General features: G+C 37.4%; 1 protein-coding gene across 1 annotated transcript in view; it reads right to left on the bottom strand.

The window, feature by feature from the left end:
- The window catches only part of SOS1 (son of sevenless homolog 1 (Drosophila)), a 155,685-nt gene that overhangs the window by 9,403 nt on the left and 123,277 nt on the right, over positions 1-23,005 (bottom strand). Inside the window, exons 14-20 of the mRNA XM_011935935.1 lie at positions 21,674-21,896; positions 20,121-20,240; positions 16,598-16,760; positions 15,640-15,757; positions 6,545-6,717; positions 6,214-6,330; positions 4,347-4,611 (exon numbers count right to left, since the gene is read on the bottom strand). Coding sequence (XP_011791325.1) covers positions 4,347-4,611; positions 6,214-6,330; positions 6,545-6,717; positions 15,640-15,757; positions 16,598-16,760; positions 20,121-20,240; positions 21,674-21,896 — 1,179 coding nt within the window. The remainder of the gene's footprint in view (positions 1-4,346; positions 4,612-6,213; positions 6,331-6,544; positions 6,718-15,639; positions 15,758-16,597; positions 16,761-20,120; positions 20,241-21,673; positions 21,897-23,005) is intronic.

The following is a 23,005-nucleotide window of genomic DNA, read 5'->3' as shown; positions in this document are numbered from 1 at the left end:
CTAGAATTTCTTGTCAGTTAGATATTGAGCAAATTTACTGATAATGACTTAGGAGTGAAATCTGATTAATTTAAAAAACACTGTTAATTTATTAAGCATAATCCCAGATGACAAATGGTCCTCAATCTTAGCTGTACGTTAGAATACTATGAGAAGTTTTTAAAAAATACTGATACCAAGTACCAATGCCAGTCTAGTGTGGGCTGGGCCTACATTTTTTTTTTTTTTTGAGACGGAATCTCGCTCTGTCACCCAGGCTGGAGTGCAGTGGCCGGATCTCAGCTCACTGCAAGCTCTGCCTCCTGGGTTTACGCCATTCTCCTGCCTCAGCCTCTAGAGTAGCTGGGACTACAGGCGCCCGCCATCACGCCCGGCTAGTTTTTTGTATCGTGTTAGCCAGGATGGTCTCGATCTCCTGACCTCGTGATCCGCCTGTCTCGGCCTCCCAAAGTGCTGGGATTACAGGCTTGAGCCACTGTGCCCGACCCATATTTTTTTTAAGCTCCTCAACAGATTATATTATACAGTCAGGGTTGAAACCACTCTTAAAGATACTCCCCAGTTTATAAAGGAGTCATTCTTGATAGAAACAAGCATTTTCCTATAGAAAAAAAAAAAAAGATATGATAGACAACTTCTTAAACTCACAAAAGCCTGGTAAATGCAAATATATTTGGGATTAGAAATTCATCACCTTACACCAATCTTCCAGGAGGAAAAGCCTTGTGTATCAGCTTGACATACTTGTAATACATTCTTTTTGTTGTTAAAGGGTCCCCTAAGGGGTAGAGATAGAGAAGTCAGACTTCTGACTCCCTTTTATGACCAGGCAATCTTCAAACAGGAAGGTAACAAGAGCCATTTCATCATTTTCTCCTCTCTATTACAGCAGCAGAAACAAGTAGTAAGCCAGTGGTCTTTTCTCTTTTTCCAGCAACTGTCATCATTACCTCAAAGGTGGACCTGGCCAGGGTAAGGTGTGGAACAGGGCTTTGAATATATATGTGGCAGCACTAAGTATGTGGCCACTTCTCTGCTCTGTCTTTACCACGCTTTCCATGACCACTCTTGCCCATTCTGAGGTCATCTTTCTATAAGCCTCTCCAGTATTTATGTCTTCACCACTTTTTTAGCATTTAACTGTGAATCTCTTTGTACTATGATTATTTTTAATCTCTCAGTAAGACTGCAAGCTTTCCCAATGAAGACGTGTAAGTGTTTAGCAAGGAGTAAGATATGCAGCAGATACTGGCTGAAAGAATAATTATAGGTCTAAAAGTAGATTATTTTGGGAAAAAACCATAAGAGTAAAAAAAGAATAGTATTATAATTGATAAAACAAAATTCTAGTCAAACTTTGCCATTTGAATAACTTAAAACAATGGAACTTTGTACTGCTTTGTATTGAGTAGAATATGTTGGGATGACATATGACTGCAGTCAAGGCAGTTCTTTTCTGCCAGGCCCTGAGGGAAACAAGGAAGTAGGTATTCACTATGGTGGCAAACCAGTGGGTAGCAAGTTGGAGGCTCTGGGTGATCCTCTGGCACTCGCAGATCTATTAGGCCAAAGTGAAGACAAAAGCACGTGGAGGAAACTTTTAATACACAAAGGCAGCTGACAGGTTTTAAGTAAGGGATGAGCAGAACACATGGGTGGCTTTATATTATGCTCGTTATTTGATTTCAAAATCAGTTATTTTCAGTTTTTAACCAAAAACAAAGGGAGTAGTAATAGGGTTTTTCTTTATCATAAACAGAGAGAAATTGAGAAAACCCTCAAGTCTAAGATTACAAAGCCTAACTCCTGAAACAATGTTTTCTCCAGCTGTCCAGCTGTTAAAATTAATACTGTTAACTTAATACTATTATAACAAAACAGGATCCAGAGCACTGCATTCTAGAATGATTTCTTCTTCGCTGTTTAGCTAGTCATTTAACAATTCAGCACTAGTAGAGAATTTAACATGCTCATTTACTGTTTTTCCACCACTTTCATTTTTAGCTACTTAAAGAGAAGTAGAATTTGCAATTGACGACTTTTATGTGGCTTCATTGAGAATCCTTAATGATATAGACCTATAGCTGTCTGCTCTAGGGAAAAAATCCTACAGTTAAATGGGTCAGAATAAATAATGATTTTAAGTCAGATATACTGAAAAGGTGCTGGTTTCATTTCATTACTTAATTTAGGGGGTTGGCAAGTTGGGGAGAATAAATGGGAATCTTTTTTTACTTGGTGTCTATTTGAACTTATCAAATATATCTGACGGCTTACTATGTGTATCACATGACTCCATGGCAGGGCACAGTGGCTCGTCTATAATCCCAGCACTTTGGAAGGTTGAGAGAGGAGGTTTATTTGAGGCCAGAAGTTTGAGATCAGCCTTGGCAACACAGTGAGACCCTATCTCTACCAAAAATTTTATAAAATTAAAAAAAAATGACTCCATGACTTTCAGTCACCAAATAATGCCAAGTCATAGTATTCTCAAGACAAATACACTTTATTTATTTTGAGATGGTCTCATTCTGTTGCCCAGGCTGGAGTGCAGTGGCATGATCACAGCTCACTGCAGCCTCAAACTCTTGGGCTCAAGCGATCCTCCCACTTCAGCCTCCCAAGTAGCTGGGACTACAGGTGTACAACACCACTCTCAGCTAATTTTTTTATTTTTTTAGGAGAGATGGGGTCTTGCTGTGTTGCCCAGGCTGATCTCAAAGTCCTGGCCTCAAGTGATTTTCCCACCTTGGCCTTCCAAAGTGTTGAGATTACAGGTGTGAGCCACCATGCCCAGCCCAAATATACTTTAGATGGCCCAAAGACAACAAAGACTACTGGGTAACTACAAATGTATGTATACTACAGGAATAAACAAATAGGATTCTGGACCACATTTCGAAATAATACACTACCAAAGAATTATTTTAAGTATATTTCTAGTTACATTTCTTCCAACTGAGAGAATCTTAAAAATTGAATTTGACCCCCAGAAGGCACAGAAAAAGTATTTTATCTTAAATCAGAAAGCTAATTAGCAGAGTGGGATGACAAATCAGAAATTCTAACTTCGAGGTTAGTGCTTCTAACCTCCTCCCCCATAATAATGTCATGCTGCCTCTAGTATTAGATTCTAGTATGTCAAATATTAGGGGGAACTTGATTAGCACATCGAGCTGAGACAGCCAACGGCAAGACCATGTGGAAATGGTCATGGTGATCTAGATTGAAAAGGTAGCCTTTCAAAAGGTGACCTGTATAGTCTGGCAACCACTAGCCACACGTGATTACTGAGTATCTGATTGTGGCTTGTCTGAATTGAGATGTGCTGTAAGTGTAAAATGCACACTGGATTTTAAAGATTTGGAACAAAAAAAGGGAATGTAAAATATCTCAATCATAAATTTTTATATTGATTTCATGCTGACATGACAATATTTCTGATATGCTGGGTTAAATAAAATGTATTAAAGTTATTTTTGCTTTTTCTAATGTGGCTACTAGACATCTGAAGTTATACATATGGCTCACATGTTTCTACAGAACAGTGCTGGTTTAGAAATAAGAGGTGGATAAGCAGTAATGTGCACTCTGTGAGATTTGTTTTGCTGCACTGAAAAGCATAGACAGTGTATTAGCAAGCAATATATACCATTAGGGGACCACTGGGTAGACAAAAAGGGCTTAAATCTGATACATTACAAAATTAAAAGCTACTACAGAATTTGGTGGGGAGTAGATGGTATACCCTGGCTAGTATTCAAATACATGTTAAGTATCCTTTACTGAAATGCTTGGGACCAAAAGTGTTTTGGATTTCAGAATATTACATCATACTTACTGGTTTAGCATCCCTAATCGAAAAATCTGAAATCTTCTAATGAGCATTTCCTTTGAGCGTCATGTTGACACTCAAAAAGTTTTGGGTTTTAGAACATTTTGGATTTTGGATTAGGGACATTCAGCCTGTATAATAATTTTGGAGCCAGGCAGCATTTGAAACATGGGACTAAAATTACTTGCAGATTTTAAGAGTGATCTTAGTTTCCTCTGGATAAGAGGAATGCATTTGCAAAGCTCAAATGAAATTTAAGCTGCCAATTTTACCACTAGGCCTTTCATTAAAGTATAATAAATTTAAAGAGGGCTGTTCCAGCAGATTTTTAAGAAATTTCAAGTTGGTGGAGTTTAGAATTTGTCTTGTATTTTTATAATGTTATCTTTTGAAATGGCATTTGACTCATCTACAAGTTCACACATACACAAAAATAAAAGAAATTCTTTTTTACCTCTAGCATGTATAATACTAACAAATACCTTAATGCACTTAGAATTTTTGCACCTACTTGAGTGAAAAGGGCTCGAATGATCGGAATCAAATACACTGCAAACATCTGTGGTACTGGAAGCACCAGAAGCAGGCGGAGGTGTTAACGGTGTTCTTGGAGAATTTGGTGCAGATGCTGTACTTTCTGTTTCACTTTCAGGGATCCTACTATAACTAATTTTCCTTGGCTCCTGCTGCAGAGGTGTGGGATGCCTCATGGTACCTGGTCTTGGGTTTGATGGACGAACACCAGGAGATTTTAGGGGATAGCTATATTTTTTTGGCTGTAGACATATCAAAAGAAACACAATACTTTAAATAGTGTAGTAGAAAGGAAGGTTTTTCTATATGTGCCTGGTAAAATTCAGCTAATATATATAGGAAAATCATAATTCACTAATAAGGACATAATTATTCAAATAAAAGTAGAAAATTTAAAGTGTTAACATTCTATTTTGCTAAAGCCCTGGGTATCTAAATTGTTAAAGAATGCATTTCTTTAAATAACTAAGTTTTAGTCCTATAAAACTAGAGTATTTGTTATTTTAATATATTTGGGTGGAAGTTTTTCTAAAATGTATTGTGTATTTCCCTGGTTTTTAAAACAGACTATTTTGAGCAAATTTAACTTTGCTGAAAAGCCAGGATCATCACTGTGAATTATAATACCTTCCTATTCTGTAATACAGTGATCCCATCAGGACCATTTGAGATATTTACAAATGCATTAAATTGCCCAATTTTCATTTGTGTATATGTATGTATGTTCTATTGCATTTTCCTTGCAATAAAACTCATTTCTCAGTGCTATATCAGAGTGCTTCGTTGGAGCAGATTATATACCTATTTCTCATTTTCTATTTTTAATCCAGCTTATTAAAAACTGAACAAGGGCTTGAGAAATGTTGCTGTCAGGCAATTGCATACACTTTAATTAAAAGACATTATGTGATTTATCTTGGTCACTTAGAAGCCATCTATGTTTAATTCAGGATTCTTGACTTTTTTTTTTTTTGAGACGAGTCTTGCTCTGTCTCCCAGGCTGGAGCTGGACAGCCGTGGCACGATCTTGGCTTACTGCAACCTCCGCCTCCCAGGTTCAAGTGATTCTTCTGCCTCAGCCTCCCAAGTGGCTGGGACTGTAGGCACTCGCCACCATGCTCAGCTAAGTTTTGTACTTCATTAGAGACAGGGTTTTCACCATGTTGGCCAGGTTGGTCTCAAACTCCTGACCTCAGGTGATCCACCCACCTCGGCTTCCCAAACTGTTGGGACTACAGGCACGAGCCACCGCACCTGGCAGACTTTTGACTTTTTTATGAACAAGAGAGTACGCAGTCAAATCAGTGAGCTTATGATTCTGTACATAAATTTGGCTGGGCATTGACAAGTAACGAAAAACAATGGAAACTTTATTTTCCCAAGAAAGTATTGTTAGCAAAACTTGATATTTTATGGCTAATGATTCATGGTTGAAAGCTGTAATAAGTCATTACTTTTAAAATGTCATAAGTAGATATATTTGTTACAAGTGAATTCGTATAAATTCATTAAATTTCCTGTCTTTAAAATCTTAAATAACATTTTTTGGGGTAAAAAAATTAAAAACTTACATAATATTTGCTCAATTTCATCATCTTTGATATCAGGATTTACTCAAATTAATATTAACATTCATTTATTTGGAAACAAGTGGGATGCTCCTGGACATAATTATTAAGTACTTTTTCATTACTTTTAACTATCACATGTATACTTCATCCCTGAATACCTTTATGGAAAACTAATCTATATAACACATATGGTAGTAATGATATCACCAGATATAGATGACAACTGAAAAAAGTATTTAACTGTAAAATAAATATGAATATACAAATGCTTACAAATCTTGGGAGAGGCTTAGGGTTTCGTGGTTCTATTTCTAGGGATTTGTTGAAAAGATAATCTGTAAATTCTTTTTCCATGCTGTTTCCCATCGGATTCAAGTTTTCAAAGAATCTCTAAAATAAATGCAAAGAAAAAAATATTAATATTAAAAATTATAAATTCAGTTTGAAATTCATGGAAAGTTAAGAAAACATTTAATACAAGTAAATTTTAATTATTTCTTTTAAGGTTTATTTTACTTTTTCTCCCCTATAAAATAAACCTGCCTTTTATTAGGTAGTTTATAAACTTAATCAGAAGTATGAATCTTTAAATAATTCAACTTACTTTGATATCTGATTCTACTCGTAAACAGTAAGGCTGATTTTGGTACTGCTGGATCTCTCCTGTTATTTCTGCTACTTTCCTCCTTTTGCTAAAGTTTATAAGCTCTTTTCCATGTCTTTTTAGGACCTCAGGGTTGCCTTCTTCTGTTTTCAAGATATTAGTGAGATAAATTCCTAGAAGATATAATGGAATGATTTCAAGGATAAAGAAGGAAAATGCAAGTTTTTTTCCTGTTTCATTAATTGTGGGTATATTACACTGTACCATCTCAAAAGCCATAACAAAAGAATCAAGGCTCAGATTTCCATGATATGAAAAACAGCAGCTTAAGAGAAAGTATCTGTGAAAGACTTAAATTTTATAAACATCCAAGAAAAAGGGAGGGAGGCCAAGTTTAATAAAATTAATAGATTTGTTACGAAGAATAATCAATCTGACACACCCCCTCCAAACCATTGTTATTTGATATAAATCAGTTTTATTAAAGGAACTTTAAGAATAACTTCGTCACTAATGACACATAATTTTTGGCAAACAGGAAAAATACTAAATTCAGAGGATCATGGCTTCTGCTTAGTCAGCTCTGACGGCCCCACAAGAGGTTGTTATGATTTGCAATTGAGAAGTAGTACTATTTGGACAGGCTTACTCATGGAAATGTGGAAGGTTTTGCAAGCCTGTCAAATGCAGGACTGCATACAATTTATGTAAATTCTGGTCTTCAGTAGTTTCTAGACTTAGTGGTAACCTGGTAATTGATTTCCTGTTTCCCCATCACTACAGTCATACACTGGACGAGGAGGAGAATGAACAAAATAACAGGCACTTTCTCTTCTAGCATAAAGGCTCTGGAACCAGTTCTGCTGCTTTCTTTGTGTGTGATCTTATTAGTACTTTTTTATATTTTATATTTTTTATTTTTTGAGATGGAGTCTCACTCTGTCTCCCAGGCTAGAGTGCAATGGCACGATCTTGGTTCACTGCAATCTCCGCTTCCTGGGTTCAAGTGATTCTCCTGTCTCAGCCTCCCGAGTAGCTGGGATTACAGGCATGTGCCACCACACCCAGCTAATTTTTGTATTTTTAGTAGAGATGGGGTTTCACCATGTTGGCCAGGCTGGTCTCGAACTCCTGACCTCAGGTGATCCACCCACCTTGGCCTCCCAAAGTGCTGGGATTACAGGCGTGAGTCATCGCGATCAGCCTGTGTGTGTGATCTTGTGCAAATTGCTTAATTAGTCTCTCTGTGCCTCAGTTTTTCTCATCTGTAAAGTGAGGACAGGAGAGTTGCTGTGAGAAACAAATGAGTGAATATACGTATGAGCTTAGAATAGAGCTTGACAAAAGTTAAGTATTCATTAGCCATGGTTGTGATTGTTGATGCTGTTGTTGCATCTTGCCCTAATATTATGCTTCTACCTTTTCCCCTAAAGTACTGATTACGATGCTTTGGGGAGAAAAAAGGAGTGTGAATATCTGAGTTCGTTCACTCCCCACACGTGTAGGGATTCTCTGCTGTAAGCCAAGTCCTGCATTAGGTACTGCAGGTACAAAGATGAGGAAGACCTCCAGCAGTCCAGTGCTTAAGGAGTTCCTGACCTCAGGGATCCAGAGCTTTGAACTGTTGGCTACTACAGTATAATCTGCTAAGTGCTACATACTAGGAGGTGCTATATTAGTAGTAATGCATAAGATGCTGTGAGAGCAAAAAGGAGGCATTCTGTCTTGAGCTGGGAGAATTAGAAAAAGCATCACAGATGAGATAATGCTTAGAAAAGTCTCAAAAAATGAGAAGTGTAATGAGTAGAATAAGATAGAAGAGCAGTCTAAGCAAAGCAGCAATGTGTATAAAGGCACTGATTCATGATGAAGCTTGCTTGAAAGACATATATAGAGATAATTTGCTCTTTAGTATGGCTAGACCATAGGGGTTTGGTGTGTGGGGTAGAGAAAGAGTGGCAGAGTATGAGGACAGACATAGGCAAGGGCTGGGTTTGTACTTCTAAATGCTTTTGTGGTAGAGGCATACCACAGAAATCTTTGGCCACATCCTTGGAAAGATAAAAGGATCCAAATCAATATTGAACAGATCAGCAATAATGAAATCTAACTGACATCAATGCCCGTTTGGTTTTTAAAAGGATCCAGTTATTAAGTGCGTTAGTTACTTGGTTATTTCTCAGCACCTAGGCTATGCCTGATGATACATTCATAAGACAAAGTGACTGTATGTTCTAGTAAGCACAGGATTTTTTATTTTCACATCTGCCTGTCATTTGGCTTTTACTTTCAGCCATTTGTACTCTCCTCTACACAAGTTGCATGATCCACTCAGCTCAGTGTTCAGTCTGACAAACATGTTCATAAGAGTATGCATTTTAGTGGCAGCCCAAATCAACCTTGGTCACAAACTGATGGCCCATCTGTGAAGAGTTTTAGGTATTAGCACTTGGACTGGGTCATGAAGTGCCTTTTGTTAAATAGCTTAACTTTTATCTAGGAGATAATTAGGGAATTATAAGGATCTTTGTTTGCATTCTAGAAGGATTACTATAGTTGTACTATGAAGCCAGATGGGTTGAAAGGAGTTAAGAGCAGTTAGTAGGCTAACAATAGTCCTGGTGAGATGATGAGGGCTGCCCTAGTATCTATGGGGATAATTGGGAGTGGATAAATATTTAAGAGGTAGACTCCCCAAGAACTGATTAACTGGTTTGGGGAGGAAACGGGGGCAGTGGGAATGAAGACTCACAGCTTTGTTCTTGAAAGCACACTTGAATGAAGTTGTGAAAATGCTTATAAGTAGCACTTTGGTACTGTTCGGGGTGAAATTTGGAAATTATTTTATGCCTAACTGATGGCTAGCTAAAAGAACAAATGATCACAGCAGTGGTGTCCCAACTTTGATCTTACGCTGCATCAGTAAAAAATACTTAAGCACATATCCTCGCTTTCTCCTTATATACACATATATAGTTTAATAAAAACATAGCATATATGTATGTATGTATAACATAAACCTGAGAATTATATACTAGTAAAGCTTAGGGTTTTTTTTCATGTTTTAAAAATATATAAATAGAAAGTCTAGTTATTCCTGTACTTCAGTACATCATTTAACATACCCTACTTCTGGAGGCAGCTCTTCTAGCGAAAAGGGAAAACAGAGCATTATGACAAAGAAAAAGGCTGACGTTTCACCTTTTTGCTGTTGTCTTTCCCATCCTTCCCAGGACAAAGCTGCTTAGGATTCTAGGCTTCTATAGCATTTGTCCACACTTCACTCTACACTTTTCTGCAATACAGTGTTATACTTACTACACAGTGCTGTGACTTACTTCTGTGCTCTTTCAAGGGAGCAGAAACTATGGAACTGTATTTTATTTGTCTATGCTTAGCATGTAGCCCTGGACATAACACATAGGGGCATTCAACAAATGTTTTTGACTGAATGAAGAAGTATATTATTTCAAAATAGAAGAGAGGCATTTAATAGATAGGCCAGGATATGAGAATCAATTCTAAAATAGCTGGAAAGCAAGAATGGAGACAAAGCAAATTTACACATAACAGAAGGAGGACACAAGATCAGAGCTGTGTAAAAGCAAAGGGCAAAGTCAATGCTAAAGGCTTGGATGTTTGATGACAAACCTGATTAAGGTACATCCTTTTACCTTAGAAAAAATTCTATTTTTGAGACAGTCTCGCCTCATCACCCAGGCTGGAGTACAGTGGTGCGATCTTGGCTCACTGCAACCTCTGCCTCCTGGGTTCAAGCAATTCTTCTGCTTCTGCCTCCTGAGTAGCTGGGACTACAGGAATTGTACCACCATGCCTGGCTAACTTTTGTATTTTTAGTAGAGATGGGGTTTTGCCATGTTGGCCAGGCTGGTCTCGAACTCCTGGCCCCAAGCAATTCACTCACCTCAACCTCTCAAAGTGCTGGGATTACAGGCGTGAGCCACTGCGCCTGGCTGAAAAAATTCATTTCTTAGCCCACCTATCCATTCTACCTATCAGAATATTTTAGTTTATGGAGAAAAACTGTGTTACAGACCTGAAACATCTGGCAGAGTGTTGGAAGGAGTAACTGCCCTACTTTTATTCTGTAAATGGTGGTACTGCCAGCAAAAGATGGGAATAATGCTTGTAAAATAATAGAGGAAGTATCAGGTACTATCTCTGACCCTCCCCCAAAGAAGGGGTTTGAAAACCAGTATCCAGAATTTAGGAAAAGAATCTGGAAGGAGTTTCTATAAACTACCATATAGACAGGATGGAATTCAGAAGCAGCAATAACATCTGGCTTTACCCACTGGGTCAGAACTATACAAAAGGCTGTCTAACTCGAGACTGATAACTTTTAGCTTAAGAATAGCAAAGACAGGGCACCAAAACTGACCAGGGTCAGTGGTAGATAAACTACCTTAAAGGAGCAGAAGCTCAGTAGGAAGATGAGCAAGAAGAAAGGTGTATGAAGGCTGGCAGATAGGCTGTACCTATTAAACTTTGTGTGCCTATCAAACTACCTACATGTTTGTATTCACTCAATAAATCACACAGCTCACTTTAAAACACCTTATGAAATCATACTCTAAAGTAGGTCTGAAACTTCCTTCCTTCATTTAAAAACATGTTATGGCTGGGTGCGGTGGCTCACACCTGTAATCCCAGCACTTTGGGAGGCTGAGGTGGGTGGATCACCTGAGGTCAGGAGTTTGAGACCAGCCTGGCCAGCCTGACCAACATGGTGAAACCTCATCTCTAGTAAAAATACAAAAATTAGCCAGGCGTAGTGGTGGGCGTGGTGGTGGGTGCCTGTAATCCCAGCCACTTGGAAGGCTGAGGCAGAAGAATCGCTTGAACCCGGGAGGCAGAGGTGGCAGTGAGCCGAGATGGCGCCACTGCACTCCAGCCTGGGCAATAAAAGCGAGACTCTGTCTCAAAAAAAAAAAAAAGAGAACATGTTATGAAGATCTGTTAAGTTTATAAAGATCTGAGAGAAGACTTTGGACAGTTTCAGCTTGTATGAATAAATACCCGCCATTAGGATGACAGAGGAGCAGGGGCCAAATAGTGAGTCAGTGAATGGGTCCTGAGGTTTCTTTTCATGTCTGTGTACCAGAGACCACAGGACATCATGAGTAGCCTGACTATAGGCTAGGTGAGCATAGTGACTGTGTATTTTTCACTTCTCTAAGCACCTAACGTAGTCCTGGTACTTAGTAGGTATTCAAGAAATATGCGTTGAGAGATTGAATAATATAACGTCAGATATATCCAGAGCCTTACCAGTTCCCCTTGAATGAACTGGTAACATAGTCAACATATTTAAGCAAAAACATAAAGGCTTTAATATTTTACCAGGAAGAGAAAAATCTATGAACTCAGTATTTGTATCAAGAATGTAGAGGGTCAGGCTGGGCATGGTGGCTCACACCTGTAATCCTAGAACTTTGGGAGGCCACGGTGGGTGGATCTCTTGAGCTCAGGAGTTCGAGACCAGCCTGGGCAACCTGGTGAAACCCTGTGTCTACAAAAAATTAAAAAATTAGCCAGGCATAGTGGTTTGTGCCTGTAGTTCCTCCCACTTGGGGGACTGAGACGGGACGACTGCTTGAGCCCATGAGCTGGAGGATGCAGTGAGCCAAGATGGTGCCACTGTACTCTCCAGCCTGGGTAATAGAGTGAGACTCTGTCTCAAAAAAAAAAAAAAAAAAAAGAAGAGGTAGGGGAAAAGTCCTCAGGAAAACTAGGAATTAATAATGACTTTTTTTAAACCTCATAAAAGCAGCATATCTTATCTTATCAAAAAGACCTTATCTTTTTGAAGAAAAAAGTAAATTAAAGCAAATAAGTAAAAACAGAAATGAGAAACATATATTACAAATAGAAGTAATTAAAAAAACATGTTTGTAGATATAAATTGAAGGCTAGTATTTTTAAAATAATGAAATGAAGCAATTCTGTAGCAAGAATGATGCTTTCTTAAAAGGATAAAAACCATCTAATCGAGCAAGTAGTAAAATTATACTTTATCCCTGCTAAAACTGAGTTTAAAACAAGCTGCTTATTTCTGCCATTATTTTTAAAGCTTTGTTTGGGAAGTTAATGACCAGTTATGTAAGGCATAACACAGAAATCAGGTCCAAGGAAGAGACAATGTATTATATTTTGTAAACATGATTAAATATTTAGAAAACCCAAGGAAATTAAAAATTCTTGGACTTAAAGGTAACTGAATGAATACCATTCAAACCAAAAATACCCAGGAAAAATAATAAGGGGAAATGCTAAATATAATAAATAGTCTTTAGAAATTAATTGATAGATTGTTCCAGTTACATTTGGGGTCATCTCCCCCCACCCAAACTTATAAAGTTCATGTGGAAAAATAAACAGGCAAAATTGGCCAAAAAAAAAAAAAAAAAGGACTGAAGAAACCCTGAAGAAACAACTCTTTATCATCTGTGAAAACACTATATAAAGCAGGGTTTCTCTGTCTCAGCACCACTGACTTCTTGGACTGGATACTTATTGGCTGTGGGGAAGTGTCCTGTGCATTGCAGTATGTTAGCAATATCTCTATCCTCTACCCACTAGATGCCTGTAGCACCATCCCAATTAGGACAATTAAAAAAAATTGTCTCCAGGCATTGCTAAATGTTCCCCAGGGGGGCAAAAACTGCCCCCTGCTGAGAATCACTGATTATAAAGTGACAATCCTTAAAACTGTGGCAGGGTATAGGAAGTCAGTGAGATACAATACATACTAAAGAAAGAGGTCCCTGGCCGGGTGCAGTGGCTCAAGCCTGTAATCCCAGCACTTTGGGAGGCCGAGGCGGGCGGATCGTGAGGTCAGGAGATCAAGACCATCCTGGCTAACACGGTGAAACCCTGTCTCTACTAAAAATACAAAACAAAATTACTTGGGCGTGGTGGCAGGTGCCTGCAGTCCCAGCTACTCAGAGGCTGAGGCAGGAGAATGGCGTGAACCCGGGAGGTGGAGCTTGCAGTGAGCCGAGACGGCAGCTACTGCACTCCAACCTGGGTGACAAAGCGAGACTCTGTCTCAAAAAACAACAACAAAAAAGGAAGGAGGTCCCATATGTAAACAGGGAAAAAGAAGAATCATAATAAACCTGGATTAACAAATAAATAATTTGGGTGGGGAAATAAATTTGAGTATTTCGTAAGATATCAAAGATACTTCAGTTTGATATTAGAGTTAAATATAATTTTGAAAGTCATAAAAAAGAGGAAAATATGATTATTAAATTACTAGATTATATGAACTTTCTAAGGTTAGAAACAATAGAAACCAGAATGAGAAAGGACAGATGGTAGAATTTAAATCTAATACACGTCAATGAATAAAAAGTACAAGGCAGACTGTTTGCAGGAGATACAAAAAAGGACATGGACAAGAGGCAATGCAAATACTGAAGAAATGTTTGAAAAAAAAACTCCACAGTCATCAAAGAATGGAAATTATTGCTACAAATAGCTTAGTAGTTGTAATAACAGAAATGAAAAAAAAAAAAAGTAGCATCCAAAATTGGAAACCATGGCATGAAATTTCCTTTGTCATACACTTGATGACAGCATAAATGTCATACACTTCTCATGGCAGCCTTTCAGAAAGCAACTTAAAAATACATATCAACAGTTTAAAGATGGACACCTTTTGACCTATGTATAGTAGTCCCTCCCTTATCCAAAGGTGATAAGATCCCCAGTGGATACCTGAAACTATGGATAGTACTAAACCCTATACATGCATATACACATACATACATACCTATGAGCTTAATTTATAAATTAGGCACAGTAAGATTAAAAATAGCTAATAATAAAATGGAACAATTATAACAATCTATTGTAATAAAAGTTACATGAATGTGGTCTTCAAAATATCTCATGTTTTTAGACCACAGTTGACCATGGATAACTGAAACCGTGGAAAGTGAAACCATGGAGATGGGAGCACTACTGTAATTCCTCCTCTGGTTATCTATCTCAAGAAGATATTTTCAAATACAGAAAAATAGTATAAATGAAAATCTGAATCAGAAAATTATTTGGAAAGCAAAAAAGCTGGAAACAATGTGTCCAATCACAGGGTAATGGTTAAACAAATTGTCCAATTTTATGGAATATTATGCAGCCATTATAAATAATTAAGATTATTTAATAAAATACAAAAAAATAAGATATGGTACGTGAATAACCTTAATATGCACATGATACAATTACAATTATATACCATGTGCACAGCAAAAAGATTAGAAGTAAATACAAAAATGGTTGCTATAAAGGCCAAACAATAAAATGTGGGAAAAGATATTAAAAGTATCAGGACATAACACTGTTATATGCAGTGGAATTTGAAACTATATAAAAAAAAGATATAGATGAGGAAAAGGCTAGAAGAAACTATAACACATACTAAAGAGACTAGAGAAAGACCATAATTTCTATAAGCATTCAAAAGAAGGAACATCAGGGCATATATATACTCAGGCAGAAAAAAGACAAGAGTAGGAAAGACATATTGAATACATATGAAAATACAGGAAATAAAGAATGGAAAATGGTAGAGGAACCTACAGAAAGGGAGATTCAGGTGGTAGATTCAGTCCTAACAAGGAAGGAAAAGGTACTTCCTTCCTCTGATGCAGATGGGGAAAAATAAGAGAGGATGAAGAGAAGTAAAATTCTGATGTGCCAGAGGTGTGGGCCCAAAGACACAGCAGGCACACTATGATTTTTAGCCATGTGAAACTGTTTACAAAAATGGTTATAAATATGCCTCTGCTATATTTAGTTTATTAAAATTCAATTAAAAAGGCTTTTATAAATATAAAAACACAAGTATTATATAATATCTAATGGCTGCCTAAGATAAAAATAGAAAATGAAATGTATATTAGACTTGACCTTAAGTCTTAATGAGAAAAATTCTAAAGGGTTTCAGGTGCTAAATATTGGTCAGACAAGTATTTTCTGCTGGCATATTACACATGTAATTATTCAGTCATTTAATGAAATAAGTGTTTTATCCACAAATGCAATAAAAATTCAGAAATACTTACCAAAGAAAGGCACACATGGTGGATTAATAGACCTGAGTTTTGCCAAATATTTCTTATAGTGATCTTCACTCAATTCATGAGCTTCTTCTAAAATTTTCTTCTGGCGACTTGGTATTTGCTATAAGGAAAAAAAAAATAGGAGGCATAAGTTTACAATAGGAATCAAAGGTCTTGTCAAAAAAAAAAAAGCTAGGCTAACAGAAAGGCCCAAATACAACAGTATCAATTTGATTTTATGACTGTAACACTGCTTCAAATAAATTGTCTTCATAGACCTCAGTATAAACTTAAAGTGTGTGTGTGTGTGTGTGTGTGTGTGTGTGAGAGAGAGAGAGAGAGATCTAGTTTATCATGTCATTCCTTACACAATTATGTGAACATTTAATTTACATTATCTTACAAATTCAGTGCCAAAAGTTTTTTCTTCTTCTACCTTAGGCTGGGACCTGTGAATACATTTTAATAGGAATGCTTAATTTTTAAAAAGCAACCAATTCATTACAAAACTTAGATAATTCAGTCTTTTTTTTTTTTTTTTTTTTTTTTTTGAGACGGAGTCTCGCTCTGCTGCCCAGGCTGGAGTGCAGTGGCCGGGTCTCAGCTCACTGCAAGCTCCGCCTCCTGAGTTTACGCCATTCTCCTGCCTCAGCCTCCCGAGTAGCTGGGACTACAGGCGCCCACCACCTCGCCCGGCTAGTTTTTTTGTATTTTTTAGTAGAGACGGGGTTTCACCATGTTAGCCAGGATGGTCTCGATCTCCTAACCTCGTGATCCGCCCGTCTCGGCCTCCCAAAGTGCTGGGATTACAGGCTTGAGCCACCGCGCCCGGCCAATTCAGTCTTTTAATCTCCTGAAAAGACAAATGAAACATTTAAAAATTAAAGATAATAATTGTTAAAAATCTAATGTTTGTAATAGGGAATGAAAGTTCATTTTAAAAACACATGTAGAAACCTACCTCAAATGTGTGGTCTAGTCTGTAAACAGGTGAGGAATTCATAGCACTGACAACCTCAAGGACACCATTAAAGTTGTTCAACTCTTGAAAGACTTGTAGAATCTCAATTATTCGACTCACCACAGCTACTCTTTCTTCTAAATTTTCAGTTTCTACAATACATCTGGGAATTAAAAAAAAAAAAGTGAACTAAAGTTTCTAGAGTTTTTCCAATAAAGTTATAAAGAATTAAGTAAATAAAATAATGTAGAAAGTGGGGGACGGGTGGCTATAGTATAACTACTGTAAAGAAGACACATTCAGGGTGACTGATAGAAGAAAGGCAGTACCTCCAGTCAGGCATACTGCGCTTTTCTTTTTTCTAGACTGGTACAGTCAGACAATCATTTTCCTACTGTATTTGGTGCATCCTCTATTAGCATTAGAATTAACTGGTGAGGCTACTATCTTGTGGTATGTATATAAGTCTTTGTGAGGTCTTTGTGATGTGGGTGTATTCTAGTAGAATTCAAGAATTAGTGATTAATGCTCAATTTCTTTCTTTCATATATAATTGGCTGCATACATTTCTAGGAACAGCTCTGTTCCTATGTTTCCTACATTTCTAGGAACAGCATTAAATGTAATGGCAAAAGCCACAATTACTTTTGCACCAACCTAATATATAATTGCATTGAGATTCTGGACTTGTGGTATGATAGTATGAGGAGTTTCACTGAGTGAAACTGGTAAAAATTATTAAAACACAAACACACACACACGCATATGTACACACACACACATGTACACACACATTTAAAGTCTCTAGTAATGGCCCTGAGAGCAAATGGCAAAAGAAACATCTATTCAGGAAAATCTACAAAAATTTGGTAAGAGAGGGGACACAGTCTGTGGTATCTGAACCAAGACTGGCCCCTCCCTTCTTTCTCCCAGCTCAGTGAGGGCGAACTGAGCATCTACTCCAGATTCCTGCAGTCAAGAACACCTAGCTCCCAGTGAGGTGCAGGAGCAAGACTTTAGTTTTCTCATCCTGTCCCTGCTGCCTGTTGCTGAGGCCAAGTTCCAGTTGAGTGCAGCTGAGAAGTGGGAAGACCCTTCCTTGCCCAACTTCCACTTATGGAACGGAGACTCTACCTTGGGTATGATATTTTGAGAATACTGAGAAAAGAGCCCTTCCTCTGGTTCCTGAAGGTGTGGTTCCATGCCAGAAGAGGCAGGTAAGGAGACCTCAGGCTACAGTACCATCGTTTGCCACTCTACCTGCTCAACCAAGCACTCAGCTCCTAGGGCAGAAGTGTCACTCAGAGAAAAGCTTGCCATTATCCCAAGCCTCAGAGCCCTGTTTCAAACAGATAGCTCCCTAATCTGTCATTTGCAACAAAGTATAAAGTAGTTTAAATTTAATGGTGCCCTTAAGAACAGAGGAAATTGTGGTGAAAGGCAATGGGGAAGAGATTTGTGGATCTAAAGAAGATACACCCTAGACTGTAGGCAGAGTAGTATGCAGGGGAGAACTAGGAAATAAGACAGCTGAGAGAAGCCCTCCTGGGGTCAGAACAAGTATCAAACAGAAATCTCAGAAAACCATTCCTTCAAAGGAGCCACAATCTGATTGCATTATTTTGTATAGCATTTATGCCACCAGGAAATTGTTGAAAACATCAGAGCAATCAGCTGGCAAATTGTGGAGTTTCATAGCTGGGTGTGGTCAGGGAAGGAGTCGATGGGTCTTTCCAGTACCACTGCCACGTAATAAGAATCCCTGGAAAGGGGGTTGGGGAATGAGGAGCAGCACTCAGAGTTGCTGCAATATATTATCTGAAATGCCAGGTTTCCAACAAAAACAGATGAGGTATGCAAAGAAATAGGAAAGTATGACTCTTACAGCGGGGTGCCGGGGGGCTGGGGGAGAGGGAAGGAACAGCCGGGCAGGGGAAGGTACAGAAACTGCCTGTGAGAGCAACCAAATGTCAGATTTAACAACAATAACAAAAAAGATTTCTAAGCAGCCATTATGAATACGGTTACAGAATTAAAGGAAAGCATGAAAAAGAAGGAAAGGGAAGGTATTGATGACAATGCGCATCAAAGAGAGGATATAATTAGAGATAGAAACTATAAAAAGGAACCAAATGGAAATTCTGGAATTAAAAAGTAAAATAACTGAAATAAAAAACTTACTGGAAAAGCTCAATAGTATATTTGAACTGAAAAAAAAGTATTAACTTGAAGATAGAGGTATTGTTCAAAAACGAAGGTAAAATAAAGATTTTCCCAGATAAACAAAAACTGAGAGAATCTGTTGCTAGCCGACCCTCCAGAAGAAATACTAAAGGAAATTCTTCAGGCTGAAAAGCAAGTGATCCCAGATGGTAATTCGAATCCACACAAAGATCACCAGTAAAGGTAATTGTGTAATTATTAAAGACATTTTGTAAATGCGTATTTTTTTCTCATTTCTTCTCATAACTGACTTAAAATAATATAAACACATTGTTGAGTTTATAACATAGAAATGTAATATATGTGTAATATGTTGCCAATAATACACAAAGGAGGTGAGTGAGAGCAAATCTTTAATGGTCTGAGAAGATGATGACAAATGGTAAAGTAATAACTGTAACAATATATTGTTTGATTTGCATCATTAATAAGATGTAATATGTATAACAGTACCACAAAAAAAGGGAGAAAGGGAATAGAGCTACATAGGAGTAATATTTCTATATATCACTGGTATGAAGCTACTGTAAGTCTGAAGCTGATTCTGACAAGATGTGTATGGTAAACTCTAAGGCAACCAAGCAACCATTAAAAGAACCTCAAAAAAAGTTAATGAAAATAATTAGTGAAACTAAAATGCTACATTAGAAAAGCATTCAACGTTTTCTAATGAAAAATATTATGATTTTCATTCAATGAAAAACACTCACTTACTAAATAAAGGAGGAACAGAGGAAAAAGACATGAGACATACAGAAATAAAACTGCATTGGTCAGAGGCTCATGCCTCTAATCCTAGCACTCTGGGAGGCCAAGATGGGTGGATCACTTGAGGTCAGGAGTTGAAGACCAGCCTGGCCAACATGGTGAAACCCCGTCTCTACTAAAAATACAAAAATTAGCTGAGTGTGGTGGTACACGTCTGTAGTCCCAGCTACTCAGGAGGCTGAGGCCTGAGAATTGCTTGAACCTAGAAGGCAGAGGTTTCAGTGAGCTGATATCATGCACTGCACTCCAGCCTGGGCAACAGAGCCAGACTCTGTCTCAAAAAAAAAAGAAAAATTAGGTGAGTGTAGTATCACACACTTGTAATCCTGGCTACTCTGGACGCTGAGGTGGGAGGATCGCTTGAGCCTGGGAAGTGGAGGTTTCAGTGGGCTGATGTTGTGCCACTGCACTCCAGCCTATGTGACAGAGCAAAACTCCCTCTCAAAAAAAAAACAAAAACAAAAACAAAATTGCATTGACATTCATAATATAGCTGACAGGTATAAAATGTAAGAATGCTAGGAATACTTACTTCTCAAACCACAGAGTGAGGTTGGTGGTATGTCGAATCATTTTCAGAAGATTCGGAGAGTTAATTTCTTTGTCTTCTTTTGTCCACACACTTCCAACTAATTCTGATGGCTGTACAGCTCTAAAATCATCAATACATAATTCTACATGACACTTTTTCCTCTAATATAGACACTGTTTTATTAAGTAAAGAAGATAGATAAAAACTAAACTCTCATACGAACTTTCCTCTTACACGAACAGAAAGATTTGTGAAAACAAGGTATAACAAAAAAGTATAATTATGCATATTTCCTTATGGATTTTTTAAAACTTCTTTTTTTTTTTTTTGAGATGGAGTTCCACTCTTGTTGTCCAGGATGGAGTGCAATGGCACAATCTTGGCTCACTGCAACCTCCACCTCCCGGGTTCAAGTGACTCTCCTGCCTGAGCCTCTCGGGTAGCTGGGATTACAGGCGCCCGTCACTATGCCTGGCTAATTTTTTGTATTTTTAGTAGAGACAAGGTTTCACCATGTTGGCCAGGCTGGTCTCAAACTCCTGACCTTAGGTGATCCACCTGCCTTGGCCTCCCAAAGTGCTGGGATTACAAGAGTGAGCCACAACGCCCGGCCTTTAAAAACTGTTTTTAAAAACAATTTTTATGGAAATACCTGTGTACTTTTAGTGTTGCTTTATAGTAGCATTTTGCTTTGGGCAAGGTTGAGACTCCTCCATAATATCTTTCCCAGCATTTATAAACATTATTAATAAATTAGGGTGACAAAGTAGACATTTAGGTAATGATATCTGTTATAAATCAGTTCAAAGAGGGTACAGTAATCAATGCAATTCATACATCTTTTTTTTTTTGGTCTAAAGGAGGAGAGGAAAAAAACCTACCACAAAAGGGTCCTAGGAAATAAACAAAATAGATTCTAATACTGTAATTTTCAGAAATATGATTTTTAGTGGGAGATCTATAAATTTAGCTCATTTTCTCATTTAGCTATTAAAAAATGAATAATTTAGTTTAAGATTCTAAATAATCCCCATTTAAAATCAGGAGGACATTTTTGAGATAATTATATCAATGTAGTATGATAAACTAAAAAAGACTATAATGGCTATAAGTTCACAATAAAGCAGTAGCTAACATTTATTGAGCCCTTACTTTGTGCTAGGTAATGTATATACATTGACTTTCAAACCTCAAAACAGCCCCAGGAGTACATACTATCAGTAGCCCCATTTTACTCTTGAGGAAAATAAGGAGCAAAAGGATAAAGCTACACAAGGAGCTTAAAGTTGCCCAGGGTCAGCAATTAGTAAAGCCAGGATTTGAACCTAGCCTTACCAACTAGGGGTGACCACAGAAAGACAGAAGGTGTAAATTCAGCTGGAGGGACCAAGGGGGTGAAAGAACAGGAACTGCCTGCCTGGCCTCATTACTAGACACTTCATGTACGATTTCAGTTAAGTCTTAGGACAACCCTGTAAGGCAGAAATAAGTATTTCATTTTAAAAATTCACTCTTTTGAAATGATTTTTCAGCTTGAATGTTAAAGTACATACCGGTATAGATCTGATTCAAGTAAAGTGAGTTGTCGAGCAATTTCTATTGGGTGTAAGGTGAGCAGGTCAAAAGTCTCTATGTGTCCAGGTCTGCTTATATGCCACTCAACTGTGGGAGGTGAACTCTGAAATGTAATATTATGACCTGGTCCATTGTCTCTTGCAATTTTTTTCCTTTGGATTATTTTAGTGATGGATTCAACCCATTTTTTCATTGCTTTACCTGCAATACATTATATTTTAATTAACATTTAAATATTCTTTATTTAATATTTTTTAAATGGTTTAAAATCACACAGATGATACTTGAACGTATCTTTGCTATAAAAAGTTCAAATGACCAAAATGAAAAATGCAAGTTCCCCTTTTCCATTTCCCGGCCCCCATCCTAATCTTATTCTTCTCCACATGGGTAACCACTGTTAGTAGCCTGGTACGTGTTCTTCCAGATCCTTTCCAAATAAAATTAGAAAGTACTTAATTTGTAGAGATTGTCCACCCCTATTGTTCTGATCTTCAGTTTAATGTATTATTTTATAATCCTCCAAAAGGTATATCTTATGTAAATCACAAGATTTATAAGGATAGATTATACACACTATTAATCTAATTCACATTGCATTTTATAAACCAATAAATATCAATGCCAGAGGACTGATTCCTTCATTTTTAGTGTGAGTTTTGATGTGGCTCTGTTTTGTATTGTACATTTGAAGTACTATTATTTAACTATTTTCTGATTATCATTTAGAGCATATAAAGGAAATAAAAATAAGTTTGTCTAAAATATCCTTAGAGCTATACACTCATACAATCTTTAAAACTAGAAGGAAAACCTTGGAGATCAACAAACCTAGCTCCTCATGTTATTGATAAGAAAACTGAAGTCTAAAGAATCTAAATGATTTTGCCCAAAGTCATGTATCTGATTAGTGGTAGTGTTAGACACAAACTCTCAATTTAATCCACTCTGCTTCCTCTCTGATTCTCTCTCTTCACCTGTGGCCCACTCGACCTCCATCAGTGGTGTTAAAATGGCACAACCAAATTCCCAAATGCCCTCATACTTTGGGATATGTATGAAGACTTGGCTTAACCAACTCTAAAATAATCAGTAAATTGATTCACTAAATGAAAATACATTGGATCAACAGGGTGGCTGTTGAGCAATTTGCAGGTCTAAATGTTGTTTGATGGAAATTTTTAACTTTTCCAAATGGTTATGCTGGTACTATTATAAACCTCTCGTATTACTGAACCACAGTAACATCAATTGATAGTCACTGTGTTGGTACTTTTATTACATATAAAACTAAGCACCTAAAAAAAAAA

Source organism: Colobus angolensis, unplaced genomic scaffold (assembly GCF_000951035.1).
Source record: "Colobus angolensis palliatus isolate OR3802 unplaced genomic scaffold, Cang.pa_1.0 Scaffold15, whole genome shotgun sequence".
Lineage (NCBI taxonomy): Eukaryota > Metazoa > Chordata > Mammalia > Primates > Cercopithecidae > Colobus > Colobus angolensis.
Note: the sequence above shows the minus strand (reverse complement) of the source record. Positions and strands in the feature narration are given on the sequence as shown.